The 21,255-nt window shown below is 40.2% G+C and overlaps 1 protein-coding gene across 2 annotated transcripts in view; it reads right to left on the minus strand.

Moving 5' to 3' along the window:
• Window positions 1-11,325, minus strand: part of ERBB2 (erb-b2 receptor tyrosine kinase 2) — a 73,447-nt gene extending 62,122 nt beyond the window's left edge. The window contains exon 1 of one of the 2 annotated variants that reach the window (XM_072111499.1): window positions 11,032-11,325. In XM_072111499.1, coding sequence (XP_071967600.1) covers window positions 11,032-11,098 — 67 coding nt within the window. In that variant the 5' untranslated portion in view covers window positions 11,099-11,325. The remainder of the gene's footprint in view (window positions 1-11,031) is intronic. The other variant, XM_072111500.1, reaches the window with a different exon arrangement.
• Between the last annotated feature and the right edge of the window lie 9,930 nt (window positions 11,326-21,255).

Consider the following 21,255-nt stretch of genomic DNA (forward strand, 5'->3'; position numbering starts at 1 on the left):
TTGCATTTAAAAAATGTTGGATTGTAATAAGAACCAGGAATAACACTAAAGCTTTATTACAGACATCTCTGATAACTGTTACAGCTGTTTATTGTAGCCTAAGGGTAAAGTACAGTAAATTACCAACATCCAGAGGTCCGCTTGTAACTAGGGGTCATCTGTAAGTCGGGTTTTCTTAAGTAGGGGACCACCTGTACTGCCAAACATTTGTGCCTCAATGAAGTAACTGCCAAGAGACTTTGCCTTATTCTAGCACCAAGCTTTTTTCTCTCTATATACAGAAACTATAACCACCGACACCAAGCATTGTACTTCAGAACTCTAACCGGCAATCCAGTCCATTTCTTCTAGTTTGGGGGATAAATAACCAATGGCCCATTGCCTTACCAACGCTGCCCATTCCACATGTGCATGGACTACAGTGCTATACAAGTCATGCAGGTCTTTATTAGGTATTATTAGGTATTATCATTCTTCTTGTATCTGCACGTGTTATATGGCTCTTAATGAAGGATGAATCCACAAAGAACCATATAGTACAACCCATAGCGCACCCCATACAACACAGGAGTAGAAAGTAGAAAGGACCTGAAGCTTCCGTGAGATTGGTGGAACAGTGAGTTACATTATATGCAGCCTTCCTACTCTGTGTACAGCTTGTTGTTTTGGAACAAGGTAATCAATCTCTGCCCTTTACTGCTTACTCGCGCCCAACCAAGTGTATTATTGTTACTAATGCTATCTGGTTAATATCTAACTGCAGTCTTGGTGCGTCGTTCAGCGCGGGAAAACAGAACTTGGAATCATTAAAGAGCCACTAACCATGTATACATTTACCTAAATGGTGCCAGGGTTTGGAGAGACAGACATTGAAGCTGTAGCTGCCTCATTTACACTAATTAAAGTACCCAAGAGAAGTTTATTTATTGGCAATGCAGTGTTTTTTCGTGGTGGTATATGAGCATGTATCTGCTAGGAGGCACCTTGGTGTGTGATTGGGCTTTGCCTATATCTAAGTGCTGGTAAAAATGCTTTTTAAGATACCTCAGAACAGCTGCCTTACAGACAACCCCTAGTTACACATGGACCTCTCTGATCTCTGTGAGCTATGGTCAAGCTCTATTGAAGCACACTTGTTACTGAGTTTAGTCCCAGGCTGTAGTGGTCAACATAAGAGTTATGAAAGGTGTCAGTAATAAAGCTTTATTGTTATATGGCCGCCATCATGGGGGAATTTAGATGGGGCCCAGTCCGTCTCCCGACCCTCAGTAGCGATCGGCGATGTGTGCTTCAAGGAACATCGCTGCCTGCGTCCTTTGTGCGACCCAGACGCCGTCGCTGAGGTTGACTAACAATAGCCTGGGATAGCATTAGCCTTGGTCTACTCGTGGCCTGTACTGTGGCTACCTGTCTACTGGGAGCATGTGCTGTGGCTACCTATCTAATGGGGGGCTTGTGCTGTTGCTACATATCTACTAGGGGGGGGGGCTGTGCTGTGGCTACATATCTACTAGGGGGCCTGTGCTGTGGCTACATATCTACTAGGGGGGGCTGTGATGTGGCTACATATCTACTAGGGGGGCATGTGCTGTGCCGACATATCTACTAGGGGGGCATGTGCTGTGCCGACATATCTACTAGGGGGGGCTGTGCTGTGGCTACATATCTACTAGGGGGGCCTGTGCTGTGCCTACATATCTACTAGGGGGGCCTGTGCTGTGGCTACATATCTACTAGGGGTCCTGTGCTGTGGCTACCTATCTACTGGGAGCATGTGCTGTGGCTACATATCTACTAGGGGGGCCTGTGCTGTGACTACCTAGCTACATGTGCTGGGCTACATACAGTATATGCTGTATATGCATTGTTAATGGATTATATTATATGAACACACACTTAATTAATGAATTAGAGGGTGCTGTATGTAATCAGTTCACTGTGTGCAGTATATATAATAAATTAGGGGTGCTGCACTCGCTATAACTAAGAACTATACATAGGAGAATTAATTTAGGAAGCGCTTATGGGTGCAGTAATGTGTTGCACGTCCTATGTTAAAAGTGCACCAAAAAAAAAAGTGGTGAACTCTGTCGGAGATGGGCAGGGAGCGCCAAATTCATGAAGAACGGTACCCTCTGCAACCTACACATAGTGCAGTTTGCACTGTTCTTAGCAAATGTGCCCCATGATCTCCATTTGACATTCTCCAGGACACACAAGCAGGTGACAGCCCATAGAGGTAAGGAAGGTCCAATACATTCATCTGTGTTCCACCTACCTCATGAAAAGGTCATTACTTGCCAAAACTGTGTTTTCTTTGTGCAGGAATGTCTAACAAATAGGTGATGTCTAACAGTCAAGCATTGTATAGAGTCTTATTCTCTTCCATTTGGGGACAAAAAAGGTTATTTTTGTTGCAGCCAAACACCATAACAAAGAAAAAGGCTCGTCTTTATGCTATAATTATAGTGTTGTTCTGTAAGCAGAGGTTTTTATAGGTTTCTGAATAACAATCACAGTAGTTCATGTTATAGCACACCCAATAACATGCAGTCAAAGGCTACATTGACATCTTGTTTTTTTGTATACGCTCTGCGCATACACCAGGAAAGCTCCTAACGTATATATTGAGTTGACATATATTGGTATCCAGTATATTCTTTTTAGCATCCATCTATACAGTATGTATTGTACACTGTGGAAAAGCAAGTTACATCTCCCCATCCTACTCTCTCCTGCTGAACAACCTACAAGCTCAGAGAAGGCCACTGGAGACAGTGGGGGACAGATGCAACATATTACATCCATCTCCTGGCCTCAACTGAGCGTACTCTCAGGGGGTGCCCAGTCACTACCCATATAAGGACACTGACATCACTGGGGATACACCCTGAACAGTCCTGCTTTCAGTGCATACAGTGAAGTACATCTTGGCCCTCCATTGTAAGGATACTTTGGGGATCTTATCTATGTACCCTTACAATGTAAAGCAAAAATGGGATGTGAATGTAGCCTAACAATTGGTGGTTCTAATCAAATGGGGCATGTCTATTACTATATACATCAATGTACATAAAGTGTCCACATATACATATAACTACACCTCTACTTAATTCCTGGTAACATGTTCCCCAAAAGGTGAAAATAATAGATCTAAAACGATAGAGGTCTCCAAAATGTGTAGCTCTTGTTACATTTCCATAGTATATAAACCCTTTACAGTACTTCAAGGATGGCAACATACTGTATGGGCCGATCAGAAAAAGCTAAGTGGATGATATTTTTAAAAATGCGGACGCTAAAACCTGTTGTAGACTGCAGTGTATTCTTCAATCTGTCTGTCCCTTGCCTAAATCTTTTCCAGTACAGGCGGTCCCCTACTTAAGGACACCCGACTTACAGACAGCCCATAGTTACAGACAGACCCCTCTGACCTCTGGTGTAGCTCTCTGGATGCATTACTTTAGTCCCAGACTGCAATGATCATCTGTAAGGTGTCTGTAATGAAGCTTTATTGATAATCCTTGGTCCCATTACAGCTAAAATCTACAGCTTTTTTTAACATTCTTTGTCAATCAAGTCCATTACAGGGAACCTGTCTCCGGATTTTACCCCATTAATCTACTAGTTCCCTCACATAGGGTAAGAAACATTATACAATTTCCTCTTTTATGTCAAATCTCACCAGGTTACCTATAAAATACATATCCTCGAAACTCATGTGGCAATGAACAGAGAAGAGTTACAGTTGCTTGAGATTAATAATGTTTAGAGGCTAGAGGGGGATTGTCACTTCAGACGCTCTTCAGTTCTGAAGTACCTAGAAACAGGGTTGGCTCCAGGTTTCAGGAGGCCCCTGGGCGACAGAGCCTAAGTGGGCCCCTTTGCAGTGAACTCACGTAGCAGTTTTAGAAATTCAGAAACTAAAACAGTCTCCTGAACCCTAAAATATTCCCTAGTTTATCACACCAAACAGCCACCTCATGGATATTTCATATACAGCCCCCAACATGGTTATTCATGGTTATAAAGCCCCCTCAGCCCCATGGATAATTAGATACAGCCCCCCTCAACCCCATGGATTCCTTATGTACAGCCTTATGTGCCTGCCCCCCAGCACTTGCCCAGGTATGGCCAGTGCTGGTACCGGCCCTGCCTAGAAACTTTTCATATTACACGAAAGTATCTTATCTTCCAAAACACATCAGGCTTGTGGTTCTGTGATCTGCAGAACTGGAGATACAGATAATTAAAGACATAGTAAAAAATGCAAGCGTCATCTGAAAACCCAATTACTTCCTTTTTTTTAACTATTCTTCTCTCTGGTTCTAAAGCTCGCAGAAAGACAAATCTTATACAATCAGACAGATGAGAATCTTTCATAAGACATAAAAAGGTTTTAAGGTCTTATGGAGCAGAAGACAGAGGTGTCTGAAATGACAGTCAATCTGCAGCCTCTAAACTTAACTCTTCTCTGCTCATTTTCACATGACTTTTGGAGGAAAAAACTGTTGAGATTGTACTTAAGAGAGGGAATTCTAGAAATGATATACCCTTCTTGAAGGGGCTAGTAGTAGACAGCTTCCCTTTAAGTCTCTGGAAACAGGTATGTTTTATTGAGTGACAGCAAACAGGGATATTGTAAATGGTGTGAAATGGAGAACTGCATAACATAGAAAGTGATTACATTTTATTTACAGCCATTTACCTTGATTGAATCCAGAAATACTAATAAAATGCAGTATTGCTACTTCCAAGAACTGTGAACTGTGATATCATCTCTCTGTATCTGTGCTCAAAGTCTAGCAGTCTGTTATCTACAGCTAAGAAATATTAGTTACCTTGCACAACGGAATCAATACAAAACCTTCTTAATAGCTGTCACATTGAAAAGGGTCCAAAATATCCTAATAAAAGTTCTACTTAAATGGAGTCTACCAGTACTGTAGGTTTGACCACACAAAGTTGTAGTCAGTGTTGGTTATTGGTCCTGGAGAGCTGTGTAACCATTCCTCTGTATGTGTAGTTAGTAGCAGCAGAGGTGTGAGATCTATGTGAAATCTCTGCACTAAACAATGCACAGTCCTTCCCCTTTGCTCTGAGTAAGAGGTGTAACAGGCTACTGGATGGATAATATAAATATGTGCAATAGAGAGACTGAAGAACACGGCAGTCTGGGGGCATTTCCCTAGTGTTCCAAGTCCAGTTACAACCCTGGAAGTACAGTCCTGACATACACGACATATGGTTAAACAGATCTTCCCAGCTGATACCTAACACTGACTGACAGTGTCACACGAGCGCCTATGGGATTTTTACTTTATGCACCCCCCCCCCCCCCCCATTGCAGGTGATGGACAGGACCGTTAGGGTAACAGGGGGAGGGGTGCATAAATTAAAATACAAAGCTCCCTGAGGCACTTGGGTGACGTAGCTTCAGGGTAGTTAGCATAGCTTTTATAACTCCCGCTCAGGTCGGCCGGAGTTCACCTTCTTCCTCCCAGTGTATGTAAGTGCATGTCTTGCGACACAATTTTTAATTTAAATCCTGCGGTTTCTCCGAACGTCGCATATCACGCCAGAAATGCGATCCGCGGACCCTTAATAAATAAGCCCCTATATTTCCACAATCGTAGCATACAGAGTTATAATAGAAAAAGTCCTGAGGAATTTTGTTGCTCAGGAACTTCTTATTAGGACAGATCTACCTTTAAAGGACATCTACCACCAGGATGAAGGATTGCAAACCAAGCACACTGACATACTGGTGTCTGTTCCCTCTGGCAGGATCTACTCTTCTTTTAGCTTCGTATGCCTTAGTTTTTGGTTTTTTTTAAAGGCTTTTAAAATTATGCAAATGAGCCTAAAGGGCTTCAGGCTCCATAGGTGTTAATTGAGCCTGGAGCCCCTCAAGCTCATTTCCATAACTTTTAAGCTCCTTTTTCTTAAAAACAAGGGCATAAGAAGCTAAACGAAGATCAGATCCTGCCAGAGGGAGCACACAGCAGTAAAAGTGAGCTTGGTTTACAATCCTTCTTCCTGGTGGTAGATGTCCTTTAAAGGTGAGAATAGGCAATTCATTATACACTCCTCCACTGTCCAAAGTTACCAGGACATATTTTAAAAAACATTCTGATGAACCCCAATGCCTCAGACCTTAAGAAAGGAAACTTCCATTTAGTTGCCTCTACAGATCTGCCACCTCCATCACAAAAACTTCTCTACTGTTCAGTGCCCCACACTGCAAAATACCACCATATAAAGCCAAACAAAAGGTAACCTAATAAAAGTAGTAACCTTTATAAACCGCTAGACACCGAATATTTTTATGTAAGGATTGTCGTGATTAAAATATGCTAGACCTTCTGTGCTACACCATTAGCACAAGTCACAAACCCATAGAATATAGCGCAGCCATCAATACAAATAATAGGTTACAATACTTATATTTAATCCCTGATCACAATTTTAGAACCATCCATTACTAACTACATTGCTTAAAATAATAGCTTACAATAGGATGAGCATTTAGAGATAACCAGTCTCCAGATTTTACCACACTAAACTACTTGAAGCTTCAAGTAGGGTATGAAATATCCTTTCTAGAATTCCCTCTTTTATGTGGAATCTTACCCATTTACCTATAAAAAAAACAGACAAATATGTCTTCTCATCCCATTTTCATATGAGATGAGTCAAGTTTAGTGGTTGTGGGATGATGTCCTTTTGGCTCTATAGTACAAGCAAAAGAAATAGTTGGAGATGCAATCCGCAGATTACGATCCGATTCCTGCCTATTTTTACCTGCCGGTATGTCCAGTTTTGGAGCTCACAGAACCAAAGAAGATCAAAGGGATCTAAAAGATGAAATTCATATTTTTCATATAAAACAAAAAACATGTTTCCAGGTAGTATAGATTCAAAAATAGGGACTTCTGAATGACACTATACCTGCAACCACTAAACTTTACACATCTCATGTGAAAATGGGATGAGAAGAGTCATATTTCCCTGACTTTGGGGGACATTTCATATAGATATGCAGTGACATTTCCCATAAAAGAGAGAATTCTAGAAAAGACACTCCATTCCCTACCTGAGGGGACTAGTAACTTAGGGGGGTAAAACTTGGTGAAAGGTTCCCTTTAAAGAGTTTATGAAGAACTAGAGAAACACAGATGACAAAAGATTTCCTGTCCAATGGTTGTATCCAAAACATACTGGTAGGTTGATTAGATTGTGAGCCCCATGGGGACAGGGACCGATTTGGCAAGCTCTGTGCAGCGCTGCGTAATCTATAGGCGCTATATAAATGAAGAATTATTATTGTTTATGGAAGAGTAGCTCATCTTTGAAGTAAAGATGTTGAACTGCAATACCACACACAACCTGTAGGTAAGTCTGGCACTGTTGATTGAAGAATGCAGCCATGTTTTCATCCTAAACAATCACAATTGTGCACTAACAATCATGACAATGCAGTTCTTAAAGTCTCTGGGAACCAATGATTTCCATGAGACTTGAAGGTCTCTAGCTGCACCAACATTTTGTACATTTTTATCAACATATTCAAAATCGACCCCCAGCTCTGTGTGTACCGGCGTTCCTAGATTACTTCATGCCTCATTTTATGAAGAAACAGATAGGAATTTGCAGAGGAGCAGAAGTTTACATTGGACAAGGGAGGAAGTTTTTGGAGCACTGGTGTTTGTTGTGAAGGATGGAAAAGGTTCACAAACATTGAATTTCTTTGAGGTGCATGCAAAAAAAAAAAGAATTTAGTCCATGAAATAGGACTATTTACGTAAAAAGGTGGAGGCGCTGCGTGCTTGGAATTATTTTAATTCTCTATATGGATTGTTTCTTCCATTGGTCACCTTAGGATCTAAGGATCAGGGATGGCTGTAATGTATGTAGGGAATCACAGGGGGTGGGGGGGGGAGGTTGAGATTTATAAATCAGCAGGTATCTAATTTGTTGTGTCAGATTAATTATAATTAATTATTATTAATTACACATTACATGGAGACTTCTAAAGTGGCCACCAATGAGTCCAGACCTGAATCCCATAGAACACCTGTGGGGAGATCTCACAATGGCATTTTGGAGAAGACACCTTCACATCTCAGGGACCTGGAGCAGTTTGCTCAGGAAGAACGGTCTAAAATTCCAGCAGAGCGTGTAAGAAACTCATTGATGGTTAACGAAAGCCGTTTTTTCATTCTCTTTTGTGTTTTTTCATTGCAGGCAAAATAAATGAAGATATTAAGCGCAAAGAATTTGTGATTGCAATCATTTTCTGGAACAAAACAAGTATTATCTGACAGAATTCGAGGGGTACCAATACTTTTGGCCACCGTTGTAAAATAATAGATTTCCTGCAATATATAAAAAAATGCCGTTTTCTGCCCTATTCTGGTGCATAAATACCTTAGCAAAAGAAGAGATGTATGGTGGTATTCCACTCCCCTCCTTACCACAAACCCCCTTTGCCAAGCCATGCCAACCACCATGCCATCAATAGAATTTTATTGATATGTTAACCCTTTATCAAAGGTAACTGAGTTTCTATTGACATCAGAAACAGGGAAAAGTGAATTTATCAATGGCCAACAATTGTGATCCCCAGGTCTACAGACACAGCTGCTTGGACGCACAGTGCCCAATACATCTCCAACTGACTGTACCAAGGATCTGTAACAGGAATATGTGCACCTGTTGACTACAGATTATAGCATATGGTGTTGATACCACCACAAATGTGACAATCATTTGTCTGAACTCGGATATAGTAGCCAAGAACGGTGGTGTCCAAGCCGTGTTTTCAGAGGAAAGTTAGTCAAACTTGTTAAGTCAACCCTACATATTTATGTAGGAAACTCAACACCTGTCAGGAAGAAACCTGCAGTAGGTGTATGAGAAGCTTTATACTGATGTCCCAAATAAGTAGGAAACTAATTTTGTTATCAGCATATATAATCATGAGTTTATTATGGGCCAGCGTAGTAAGCTGGATGAAAAGCAGGGAGAGACTGATGTGTGTTTACATCTGGTAAGTAAGTCCACAGAAGTATACGTAAACTAAGCATGTTGTCAACACAGTGGTGGTTTACATTATAGGCGGTTTAAATGACATCTACCACCAGGATGAAGCACACTGAGCCAAGCATACTGGTGTGTGCACCCTCTGGCAGGATCTGTTCTTCTTTAGCTTCTTATGCCCTGGTTTTTACAGAAAAAGGCTTTTAAAATCATGCAAATGAGCCTGAGTGGCTCCATAGCTGTTAATGAAGCTTGGAGCAACTCAGACTGATTTGCATAATTTAAAACATTTTTTTTCTTAATAACAAGGGCTGGGATGCTAAAAGAAGAGCAGATCCACACACCAGTTTGTCAGTGTACTTGGTTTACAATCCTTGAACCTGGTGGTAGATGTCCTTTAAGCAGTAGCCAGGGGCCCATGGCTTTGAGGTGGCCTATAACCAAACAAACCCCCCACCAAATTTTACAATGAAAAGTACCTTCACCCATGAAATCCTTGTACATCTGTTCATGCTCCCTATTCACATGTACACAAGCATCATTTTAGCACCGTTGAAGGTCCTCCAAAGCAGGTTAAAAGCAGGCAGAAGGGACGCATCCTTCATTCCCCAAGATTCCCCATTAATGCAAGTACCATATGTAGGAAGTGAATTTGAGACTAGTAGGGATATAATTTTCATACAGCCCATGGCCCACGACAGGCTTAATCCGCCCCTGGGTCTACATTAGGCAGGAGTATAGGGCTGGAGACCCCTTTACAGCAAGTCATCCTTATACACTAATAACATGACACCTACATTTGACATTCCCCTAATAGATAATTAGGATTCCAACCTCTCACCTCCTCCTCGAACACAGATAACTAGTATTCTGTAATTAGAAAATCACAGCTCCCACTTGCATAGTATAAGAACGAGGGGATATTAAGACCACCAGAAGAAATGATTCATAATGACCTACCATAAAACCCTGGATGTATCCAAGGGGCATATGAAAATTTCCTTAAAATAAAGCACAAGGCCAGTCAGAATCAGAAGAGGCTGTTACAGCTAAACCTCATGGGTCTTGGTAGTAGTGGACTATTTCAGACAGTATGGAAATGTGTCTAGTAATGTATCGATATCTCAAGCATGAAGCAAGCATTGACCTCTTCATTTCTAGGAGAATTTTCCATCCAGGACACTAGGGAATGGTGTCCTGCACCATACTGCAACTTTAGCCACAGTGACATCATAACAGCATGTGTATTTCATGATTTCCTATACCTTATAGTTTCTGCATGTGACAACATAGCAAAAAATGTCATCGAAATATCAAGAGCTTAATGCAAGTGACAGATGTCATACACGGATCACAGATCCCTTTCCTACAAATTCCCACACTGACTGCATTGTTTGTTACACTATATGTAGCCACTTAACCCCTGAGTATATCCATGGCTAAACAACTTATAATAGTCCTCACCGCTTAACCACCACATGTATCACAGTCACTTCCTGCTAATCCACCTATGGAAAGTTCACTACAGAACTTCCTTGGAAGACACTTACATGTCTTATGTTAACGTGCAGTATATTATCTTATAGTTCTTTATAAGATTTCATCAGCTACCTATATATATATATATAATTTATACATGTTTAGCACTCATCAGCTTCATATGTACAATACATACATGTATAACAGAGTGTTAGCTCTCATCAGCTTCATATGTACAATACATACATGTATGACACTACAGTCTTAGCTCTCATGAGTGCCCTATGTGCGATACATATGTAGTTGTATCACAGTCCTCTAAGCCATTACATCGTCAATATTTACAACAGATATATCCTCTCTCTTCCTTATTAGATCTCATCATCAACAGCAAAAAATCACTGCAAATCCAAACAAAATCCCAAACAGCAACTATGAGATGACACTAGTTTAGCATGGCCTAACCCAGCTTTGTCCTGGGCCAGTCCAACCTATCTATATATGGCTCACCTTCTCCACAGAGACCCCCCTGCAGCAGCAGGGCACAGAGCCCCAGGATCCATAGCTGCAGGTCCATCTCTCAGTGCCCTGCCAGGACCACCATACTGGGCAGCTTCTACTAAATCCAGGCACTTTCCTCGGGTCTTCGTCCTTGTTTCTGCAGCAGTAAAACTTCCAGCAAGTTGACGATCTGCTCTACTTCATTCCTTCACAAGACTTCCTGCAGGGAGGGGAGAGGCGGGGGCCATTACACATGCCCTACATAGGAGTGGCACTGCATGCTGCAGTCATTGTACTAGCCCTGCCATAAAGGACCCCATGTGCACAGGGACTAGCACCCCACTCAGACTGGGTTCATGCTACTTTGAATAATGTTTCAAAGAATTGCTTATATAGCAATTCCCCAACTTGATCTTACTAATGACTGTGTGTGGGAGAGATGGAATAGCAGGCTTCTAAGCAGACAGAAATGCCTATTCATGACAACTGTAGGGAATTGTCAAGCTATGTTAGGGAATTGTTATTCATGCACTCCCCTTATAAGTTCTAGTGGCACTACAGAGCAGTTCTGGCACCACCTGCTGCAAGCAATCCAAACTGACCTCAGCCTAACAATAGATGAGTGTTATCATCAGTACTGGTGGTATGTATAGCTCCCAAATTTTGGTTGGTCAAAAAGAGGTTTACTGTGTGAAAGATGTATTTTAAGTCTAGCTATATTTTTTACTATTGTGTAGTTTATGCAGTAGTATAGTAGTCCAAAAACTAAGAAAAAGTATTGTACTACAGTTCACTTCCGATGACCTCTCCTGTACCATCGCAGATCTACCTAATAAGGTAGATATAATGGTAGGTTACTTTACTGGTATGATTTTTATTAGAAAAATCGAAAAAATATATGTTCAATCCATGAAAAAATAATATAAAATGACCCCCAAAATGTTTTACTGGGCTAAAAATTGATTTAATGTTAGATATTAAAATCATATTTATGCCTTCTGATGAATCTATGAATGAGGCACTACCTTATAAGGCCTACTAGGGCAAGACCCCTGTAAAAGTAAAACTGATATTGCCCTTGTTAGGGCTGTAGTCAATTTGCGATGTTTGAGGGCACGACCGTAAGGTTCACTAGGAACTTGTGAAGGCTACTCCCTGGCAATTACCACCTCTATGTTTATTATCCACCCAACAACCTTATTTCTGTATTTCAATAAAGATTTGTAAGACCGTTCTTGACTACTATATCACAAGTTGTTGTGGTCTGGATTACAATACTGTGGTCAGATCTATTGTGGTCAGACCTTATGCTGTTGGACATTGGTGTCTTTATTATACAGTTTGTACTACAGTTCACTTCTGATGACCTCTCCTGTACCATCGCAGATCTACCTAATAAGGTAGATACAGTGGTAGGTTACTTTACTGTATTATAGCTCCATGCTTTTTTTTTTTAAACTGTTAGTGGCCGAGAACTTTATAAAACTTTATAATCTATGAGATACTCCTTAACATCTCTCCATGGGTTTTAGGTTGGAGGTGGTAGTAGACAACTTTTTATCATAGAGCAGAAAATGAAATGAAGGAAAACTACCATCAAAATCTATTGTAATCTTCTTGTATTTGTTATCCATGGCCTCCTTCCTTCTAAAATCAACTTTTAACACTTTGCTAATGAACCAAAAGGGTTCCTGGGGGTGTGACCAGAGCCCCTCCATGCTGTAGCTTCACAGGCTGTTATACTGTGATGTAGCACATCCCCCTCTCGCTGTGTGCTAAACCTCCCTGCTGCCATTAAATTATATGAGGCAGAGGGAGGGGGAAATGCTGTGAGAGCAAGGGGGGGGGGGAGGAGACAGTGTAACAGCCCCCAGAGCCCATCTGGCTCATTAGCATAAGTTTTTGTAGGAAGGAGAACATGAATAACAATATAAGAAGATTATCACAGTCACGGTGCGTGGATCTATGATATAAGTGTCGCTGGTTATTCATGATGGATTTTGATGGTAGATTTCCTTTAAGCTGTTTGCATAAAATATTGGTTAATTCTGCACCTAGGGAAGAATACATTTTATATGTAGTTACTTATATAGGTAGTTTATGTGTTTTCACCTTTTGGTGCTGAAAAAGAGGGTAAACAGCTCAGTGAGTGATCTCCTGACTGATCCATGCTGCTGGGAAATCTCTAGATTGGATATTTAGGATATCTCATAAAAATGTTTCATAAGGGCATAAAAAATGTTGGGGACTTCTGATTCTTCCTACTGTCCGCATTGTGGTATTCTGGCCTCATCTATTATCACTGGTTTTGTGGCCATATTAAAGGACATCTACCATCAGACTGTTGGTAGACGCCTATAATTCCAGTGTCTGCCTTTTTCCTAGATTTCTAAAATATGTTTTCTTAGTGTCAGGAGTGTAGTGTCCTTAATGAAGAAATATGGAGTTATATTCATTATGCTAATGAGCCAATTCTGCTAATCAGTCTTACGTCACCTGAGCGCCTCCTGGCTCCATGGGCGCACACGCCAAGACATTTGCTGCACAGGTGGTAAGTATAAAGTATGTTTGATCATGGTGTCTTATCCAAAAAAATATATGTTCAATTCATGTAAAAATAAAATAAAATGACCTCCAAAAATGTTTTACTGGGCTAAAAACTGATTTAATGTTGGAGATTAAAATGTTTCTCTTCAATAGCTGTATTATTTTGTTAAAAATTTAATAAAAATAAAATAAAAAAAAAACATGTTTATGCCTTGTGATGAATCTATGAATGAGGAAATGCAGCAGCCTTATAAGGCCTACTAGGGCATATACCTTGGTGTACTATTTCTGCAGTATTTTCTTATGTTGGATATTACCATAAGTTTTGGTTTGAGAATTACCTACAAAATGTAGGCCCTTTGATTCAAGAAGGTAGCACTTCATATATACAGGGCACTAAAAACAGGCAACATTTCTGATTTTTTAACCCTTCTGGTATGGGTTTAATATTCCAGGGCATGTCAGTAGCCAGCTCTTGATACCTAAGGTCGTCAGATAAGGACAGCGCTTCTATTTATAACAGTACACTGCAGAAATTTGTTATGGCAACAAGCTACTCTCCAAGGCACTGGGCACTGGGGTCTGATAAGACCACTTTACTTTCAGATATGTGACCTGCATCATATGACACAATATCCTCGTCGTTTATGTTACACGGCATATGGAGATTTATCCGAAGTGCCTGAGAGCAGAATTAATTAAGTTACCTATGGCAACCAATCAGAGCTCAGGTTTCATTTCCCACAACTGTTTATTAAATGAAAGCTGACCTCCGATTGGTTGTCATAAGTAAAAAGAATAATTCTCAGACACTTTTGATAAATCTCTCTACATTACCGTGGTTGCTGTTTTTTAAGATGGCGGGTGATGGCAGATTCAAGCAGCAGAATTTTTAATTTATTAATTTATTTTATACTGTTAATTTATTTTATACTGTTATAATGGCTGGTCCATTATACAATCTCTTATACCTGGTGTCACCCCCTCACCCTCACAGACTGTAAGCTCTTGTGAGCAGGGCTCTCACTATTGTTCCATATTACTGTTTGTACTCTGTATTGTAATATTTTATTTGCATATGTCCCCCATGAGTTGTAAAGTGCTACAGAATATGATGGCGCTATATAAATAAAGATTATTATTATTTTCATGCTTTATCGAGATGAAAGGTTGATATGAGAACCCTGAATGGATTTGGGCTGCAGCGTTCTGAGCTTGGTTACCACACCGGGGCTTCTTTGCTGGAGCTGTGATTAACAGCTGACTTGCAGAGTTGATTCCCTATGTTTTGTGGAAAGCTGGGTGGTTTCACCTTCCTTCTGAGCTGGGGGTTTTCATGTGTTGGCCACGCCTGTCAGCTGCTAGGGTGGCATCCAGGAACGTGTTAGATATTCAGTTCTCAGTTCACTCAGGGCTGATACGCAACGCAGAACATGTACCTGAGCCTGAATTTAGCCTGAACCCCTTTTATGAACCTGTTACCCTATTCTCTTGTGTCTATTTATCTGTTTCACTCTCTGTTCATCTGACTTCTGTTCTGAGCATATACTGAGTAGGGATTGTCGACCTGTAGTCCAATACCCCTAGGGTTTGCATGACTATTAGGTAGGGAATTGGGGTTGTGGGTGAGTTCAGGGCCTGTACTTCATTCTCTCCCTTGATAGTTGAGAAAACCGATAGTACACTTTTTACCGGAACCCTTTAGTATGGAATGGTGCTGGATAAAACACTAGTTAATAGGGTTCATATGTGTTTATTGCCATTCATTGTTCTTAAACTCATTGTGAAAGCCTAACTTGTTACAAATTAAACAGAGGTTTTGCTCCTTGCCTGATAAGCAGGGCAAAAAGCTATTTCTATTGACTGCTGTACAGTTAACAAAGGATCACTATGCAGAGACCTGGATGTGCCTCCACCAATGCATAGCTCATTAGGTGGATGTACAAGCTTTGAGATACTAAATCCTGTACTGTAGGTAAATGTTATACCTCTGTATTGGATCATTTATTTTTTGAAACTTGTTTACTGAACAATAAAAGAACATACAAGTGAATAAGCCATGTGTTACTTAAATGTTCATCACGTTCTGCTGGGTACATGTAGAAAAACAGCAACAGAAAAAACAGTGTTTAGCAATATAAAACACACACAAAAAAAAGAAAATACAATGGATATACGCACGACACCCCAGCTACCCCCCACATGCAGTGTCTACCGCGGGGCCTATCAAAATACACTTTTTGAGTGTCACACCATTTACCCCACACCTATTTGATCATTTATTTAACAGTATGTAAATGTTGAACTTTGTTTTTTAAGTATTTATACACTTCTACTAAAATATAATAATAGTGTGGAAATTCTATTTTGTCCGCTCAATAGTTACAGGAAGGGCTGATTTTAGGATCATTTGATTAGGACAGTTGCTGTTACAACTTGCCTTAAGGACTTTATTAAAGCTCTTTATATCATGTTGAATAACACTTAAGTAATGTTTCTGTAGTGAATGGTAAAGTGTGGGAGTGTGCTGTATGTAGGGGAGTAGGATTTGCTGAGGCACATTACACTCTGCTGGAAAGAGAATTATGCTCCTTGACAGGTTGGGCCAGTCAGATTATCATCAGTTGTCTCCTCCCAGTGACTAAACAGCAGACACGTCTGAGTAGAAAACCCTGTGTACATTTGTCACCTTAACTAGTATCTTTTCAAGCTCAACAGTGCACACTGCAGGCTTCACCGTGAGTGAATGCATAAAGAGTTGAAAGAATTGGCACAAAAATAAACAATAACATTAAGAAAATTATCTCTTGGATTTCCCTGCTTAATTTCTCTGTAGACAGCTGAATTATGCATTAACGGGGTTTTCACATTTTACAAACAGCTTTGAAATTGGCATAAGCTGTGATCAGTTGTGAGGACATTTTTTATTTGGGAGCATCGTGTGGGACATGATTTCTATCCAGGTAACACTATGAGGTACATTAACTTACCCGGTACATCGAGTTCCCCGAAAGTGCATTGTCCGACGATAATGCACTCTGCCGATATTCACTAAGATTGTGCGCCCGATATCCTGCATGTGTCACTTCCCCGCTCAGGTCCTACGGAGTTCACCTTCTTCTTTCTGGTGCATGTAAGTGCTTGATCTCAATTTGAAAGTTAAATCCAGCGCTCATTCCGAATCAGTCGGATCATCCGACGGCACTCCCCCGATTTCTGTTGCATGAAAGCCAAAATTCGATTTTGCAAAACTTGAAAACTTCTGAAAGTCCAACCATATGCGTCCGCAGACCCTTAGTAAATAAGCCTAAGTGATAGTGGCATTTTAGGAGCACAGTGTGGCCTTGAAAAGTCATAATGAAATTCTGTACACAAAAGAGCAGAAACATTAACTGTGAGTTTCTAAAGCAATGCATTATGTTTTTCTATCATAGCTAGTATTCACTTCATCAGAGTTCTTTTTACTGTGCCTCCAGTGTTAGCATATAAAGAAAATACCCAAACGGGTGTGTGAAAGTACAACTATTACACCCATCCTAAAGAAGCCATCTCTTGACCAGTCTTCCCTACTGAACCATTGCTCCATCTCATTACTTTCATTTGCTTTAAATGGACAAGATGTGCATCTGGTACTATTCTCCTACCTTTCCTTCAACTCACTCTTTGACAACCTACAATCTGGTTTCCAACACCATCACTCCAGAGACTGCCCTGACCAAAAATCCTAATGACCTAATGTCTGCCACGGCCAAACTACACTACTCTGCTCCTCTCCTTCTTAATCTATCCTCTGCCTTCGATACAGTAGACCATTCTTATCTCTCATACAAACTATATCATCCCTTAGCATCATTGATTTGGCACCTGGATCTAGTCATACCTGCATATGCTGAATTTTTTGTCAGGGTGCATGTCAAATGTAATATCATCTAACTTACCTACCCATGCAATGACATTTACCTTGACATCACTCAGCATTCGCCACTGTGTAACCGTAATAGGGAGATTTATCAAAAACTGGCACATCATATATCTTTCTAGCATATCGCAGGCCCAAACAATTCTACTCCGGACCTTGAGTTTGGCCTCGAATTGCCCTATAACAGTGATGGCGAACTTTTTGGAGACAGAGTGCCCAAACTACAACCAAAATCCACTTATTTACCGGGAAGTGCCAACATGGCATTTTAGGCAGTAACTTATTGTTATCTGTTCTTCCACATCTTTCAATCCTATCAACCCCTTGAGGCCACCAATATAGTTGAAAGAAGGAGAGCAAATTCAGACTCTCGTTGTAGCTTCTCTCCAGGGTCTCTCTGTAGAGGAAAAATGGTATTGCAGTTCTGTCAACACCTTCTCACTTTTCCCGCAGTTTCAAACAGCCAATGAAGTGTGGCTTTAAAATAGTGGCGAGAGCAGCATCTCTTAAGTTGCCTGGTACTTGCTGGATTTGGTGCTATTTGGTTTACTCTGTCCTGGGGTGATGGTCTGAGGGCCCACAGCAATGGCTCCGGGTGCCACCTCTGGCACCCGTGCCATAGGTTCGCCACCACTGCCCTATAACCTGTGCCCTGAACTGGCGCCAGCTATTGCTAGTGTGCCACTGCGGGGAACCCCCTCTCCGCCCCTATGCCCCTCCACACCTACTTGACTTTAGGGTGGTGTAAGGGGACAAAAAGAATCACAAATTCGGAATTGATATCAAGGCTTGTACACCATTATAAGTCTCCATAGCATGCTTTAATGTCACCCCTGACATGCATTGGACTCTATATTAAAGACACAGCAAATGTATGAAAAATGTGAAGATTGTGAATGTAGCTTTTTATGAACTGCTCCATAATTGTAAACCTTCATTATGATGCATGTCTGTGATTCCTAGGAAAAACGCAGGTTATTGTATAATTTAGTATAAAAACGTGGGCCATGCCCTGCAACCACAATGCCAAACATCGTAAATGGCTAATGTGTAACTACTGAAATGACGGCAGGTTATTCTGTAACTGACATGTTACTACCTTGAAGTAACCTAGAAATGGCCTACTATCTATTGGACATCATATGGTTCTAGTCTTGGTTAACAACAATCACCTTGTGCTTTTATAGTTATGACTTATGTTTGCTATATGTCCCTTACCAGAACATTTCTAAAGCTATATGCCTGGCTATATACATGTCCTGTGCTGATTTCTAATGGACTAATTGATCATGATTACTACATCATAAAGAATCCAATGGAATCATTGGTGGTGGAGGAGGATGACCATATTACATTAAGGCTACAACAAATACGAAATGTTGTAACAATGGTCCAATTGCTTAGTGTCGCTTAGGTCCTAGTTAGTCTGACACAACACTTAGATCAATGAAGAGTGATGACAAGTGATGACTACCACAAGTCTACTCTATTGACTTCCAGGAACAAAGCCACCTCATCAGTCATGTTGTCCTGAATAGTGTAGCACTGTCTGCCCACCTATGCCCTAAGGAAATAGCACAAATGCCAGAAGAATGTGGCTTCCTAATTAAATCTTCTGAATTACTTTCTCAGGACATGGACATTCATGAGTTTTGCTGTTTTCGTACAGTAAAAATGAAAACATCTACTAAATTACATTATATGTTGTGTTTTATTTTTTTTTTTTACTATTTAAATACATTTGATTACAGTCAGTAAATAAGAACTAGAACTGTATTTCCAGACAGCACAAAGTGGATCCAATTGTTTCAGTCTAGACAATGCTCTGTGAGCTGGACATGTTGATAGATTGGTGTAACCGCTAACAAACTATTTAGCTTACAAGACCTTTTCTAGACCTAATGCAATTTTTTGCATACAGTATATTTTTTACAATTACTTTACACAAAAATATGTTCAGTATATTGCATAGTATAGGGCAGTGATGGCAAAGGGCTTTATAGGCTATGAAATCTTTATTTTTTGCAAGACAAGTTGCACTTTGAAAAAAAAACTTCATTTTAGTGGGTCTTTGGCTTATTGATGCAATATTATTAACTCTTTAATGTGCGGAGAAAAATTAACCCCTTAAGGACGCAGGGTTTTTTTGCTAATTTCTCGCTCTCCACCTTCATAAATCCATAACTTTTTCATTTTACTGTGTACAGAGCTGTGTGAGGGCTTATTTTGTGGGGAAAAAAAACGCATGTGCGTCATGTTCTTGTGGGCTCATTTTTTATGACTTTCACTCTGCGCTCCAAATAACACCTCTACTTTATTCTTTGGTTTGGTACTATCCCGGTGATTTTATTGCGATTTAATACATTTTCAAAAATTAAACGAATGTGTACGAAAAAGGATAAAAAATTTTTGCCATCTTCTGATGCTAATAACTTTTTCATACTTTGGGGTACGGAGCTGGGGGAGGTGTCATTTTTTGCAAAATGAGCCAACATTTTCATTGCTACCATTTTTAGGTCTGTGCGACATTTTGATCACTTTTCATTACATTTTTTATGTCATGTAAAAAGGTGTAAAAGTTGCATTTCGGACATTTGGGCGCCATTTCCCGTCTTGAAGGTCACCGCCGGTTGTAACCATTTTTATATTTTGATAGAGCAGGTATTTTGGAACGTGGCGATACCTGATGTGTTTGTGATTTTTACTGTTTATTATGTTTTATATCAGTTCTAGGGAAAGGGTTTTTTTTTTAATATTTTATAAATTTTTTAAATTTTTTTAACTTATTTTTCTCAACAACTGTATCGCAGTATATGGAGTTTTTGCAGGTCATTCATTACAATGAGCCACTGGCTCATTGTAACGAATATGCAGAAACCATTCAGCCTCGGGTCAAACGAAGGCCCTTAGGCTGTTATGGCAACCAATCGCCGTCCCCCGATGACGTTCGCGGGAGAGACGATCTGAAGAAACATGGCGGCGCCCATGCGGCAAAGAAGAGGTGAACACCCGCGATCGGTGCAAGCCCGTGAGCCCTCTTCATACACCCTTCATAGCTCTGCGGCGGATATATCCATAACAGAGCGTGAAGGGGTTAAATCATCAATTCTTGTTTTGGATTTTTAGCATTGTTTTTTTGGGGGTGGTCACTGTAGCATAAAAATAATATATTATCTTTATTCTATGGATCACCACGATTACAGTGATACCTCATTTATATAGTTTACTTTATATTTGTTCAATTTTATTGAAAAAAAACTAGAATAGAAAAAATAAATTGCCATTTTTGCAGCAGCATAAGTTTAGTATTTTTAGGTTAATTAAGCTGATTGTGGGCTTACTTTTTGTGTGATAAGTTGTTCTTTCCAGTGGTACCATTTTGGTGCTTGTAACTTTTTTTGGATCACTTTTTAGAACATTATTTGTAAAGGGAATTGATGAAAAATGTACATTTATTTTTTTTGTGATTTAGTGTTTTTTTTTTTGTACTTTATTAGATATGTAGAGGGAATGTGGCGTTTGGGGACTTTCACTTAACTTCACTGTTTAATTTTAAAAAACTTTATCTATGGTTTTAAAACTTTTTAATTGACAGGTTGGCTTGAACAAGTGATCTTCTGATCATATACAGAAACACAGTGCAAAACAGATGGATTGCACTGTGCTCAGTAATACCCTGAGCATGCCGCACATACTCGGTGTATTACAGCCAGGGGGCAGGGCCAGCATCAATAGAAAATCGCACAGCCCCACTGGCTAGACCGCGG

This window comes from Engystomops pustulosus, chromosome 6 (assembly GCF_040894005.1).
Source record: "Engystomops pustulosus chromosome 6, aEngPut4.maternal, whole genome shotgun sequence".
In the NCBI taxonomy this organism is placed as follows: Eukaryota; Metazoa; Chordata; class Amphibia; order Anura; family Leptodactylidae; genus Engystomops; species Engystomops pustulosus.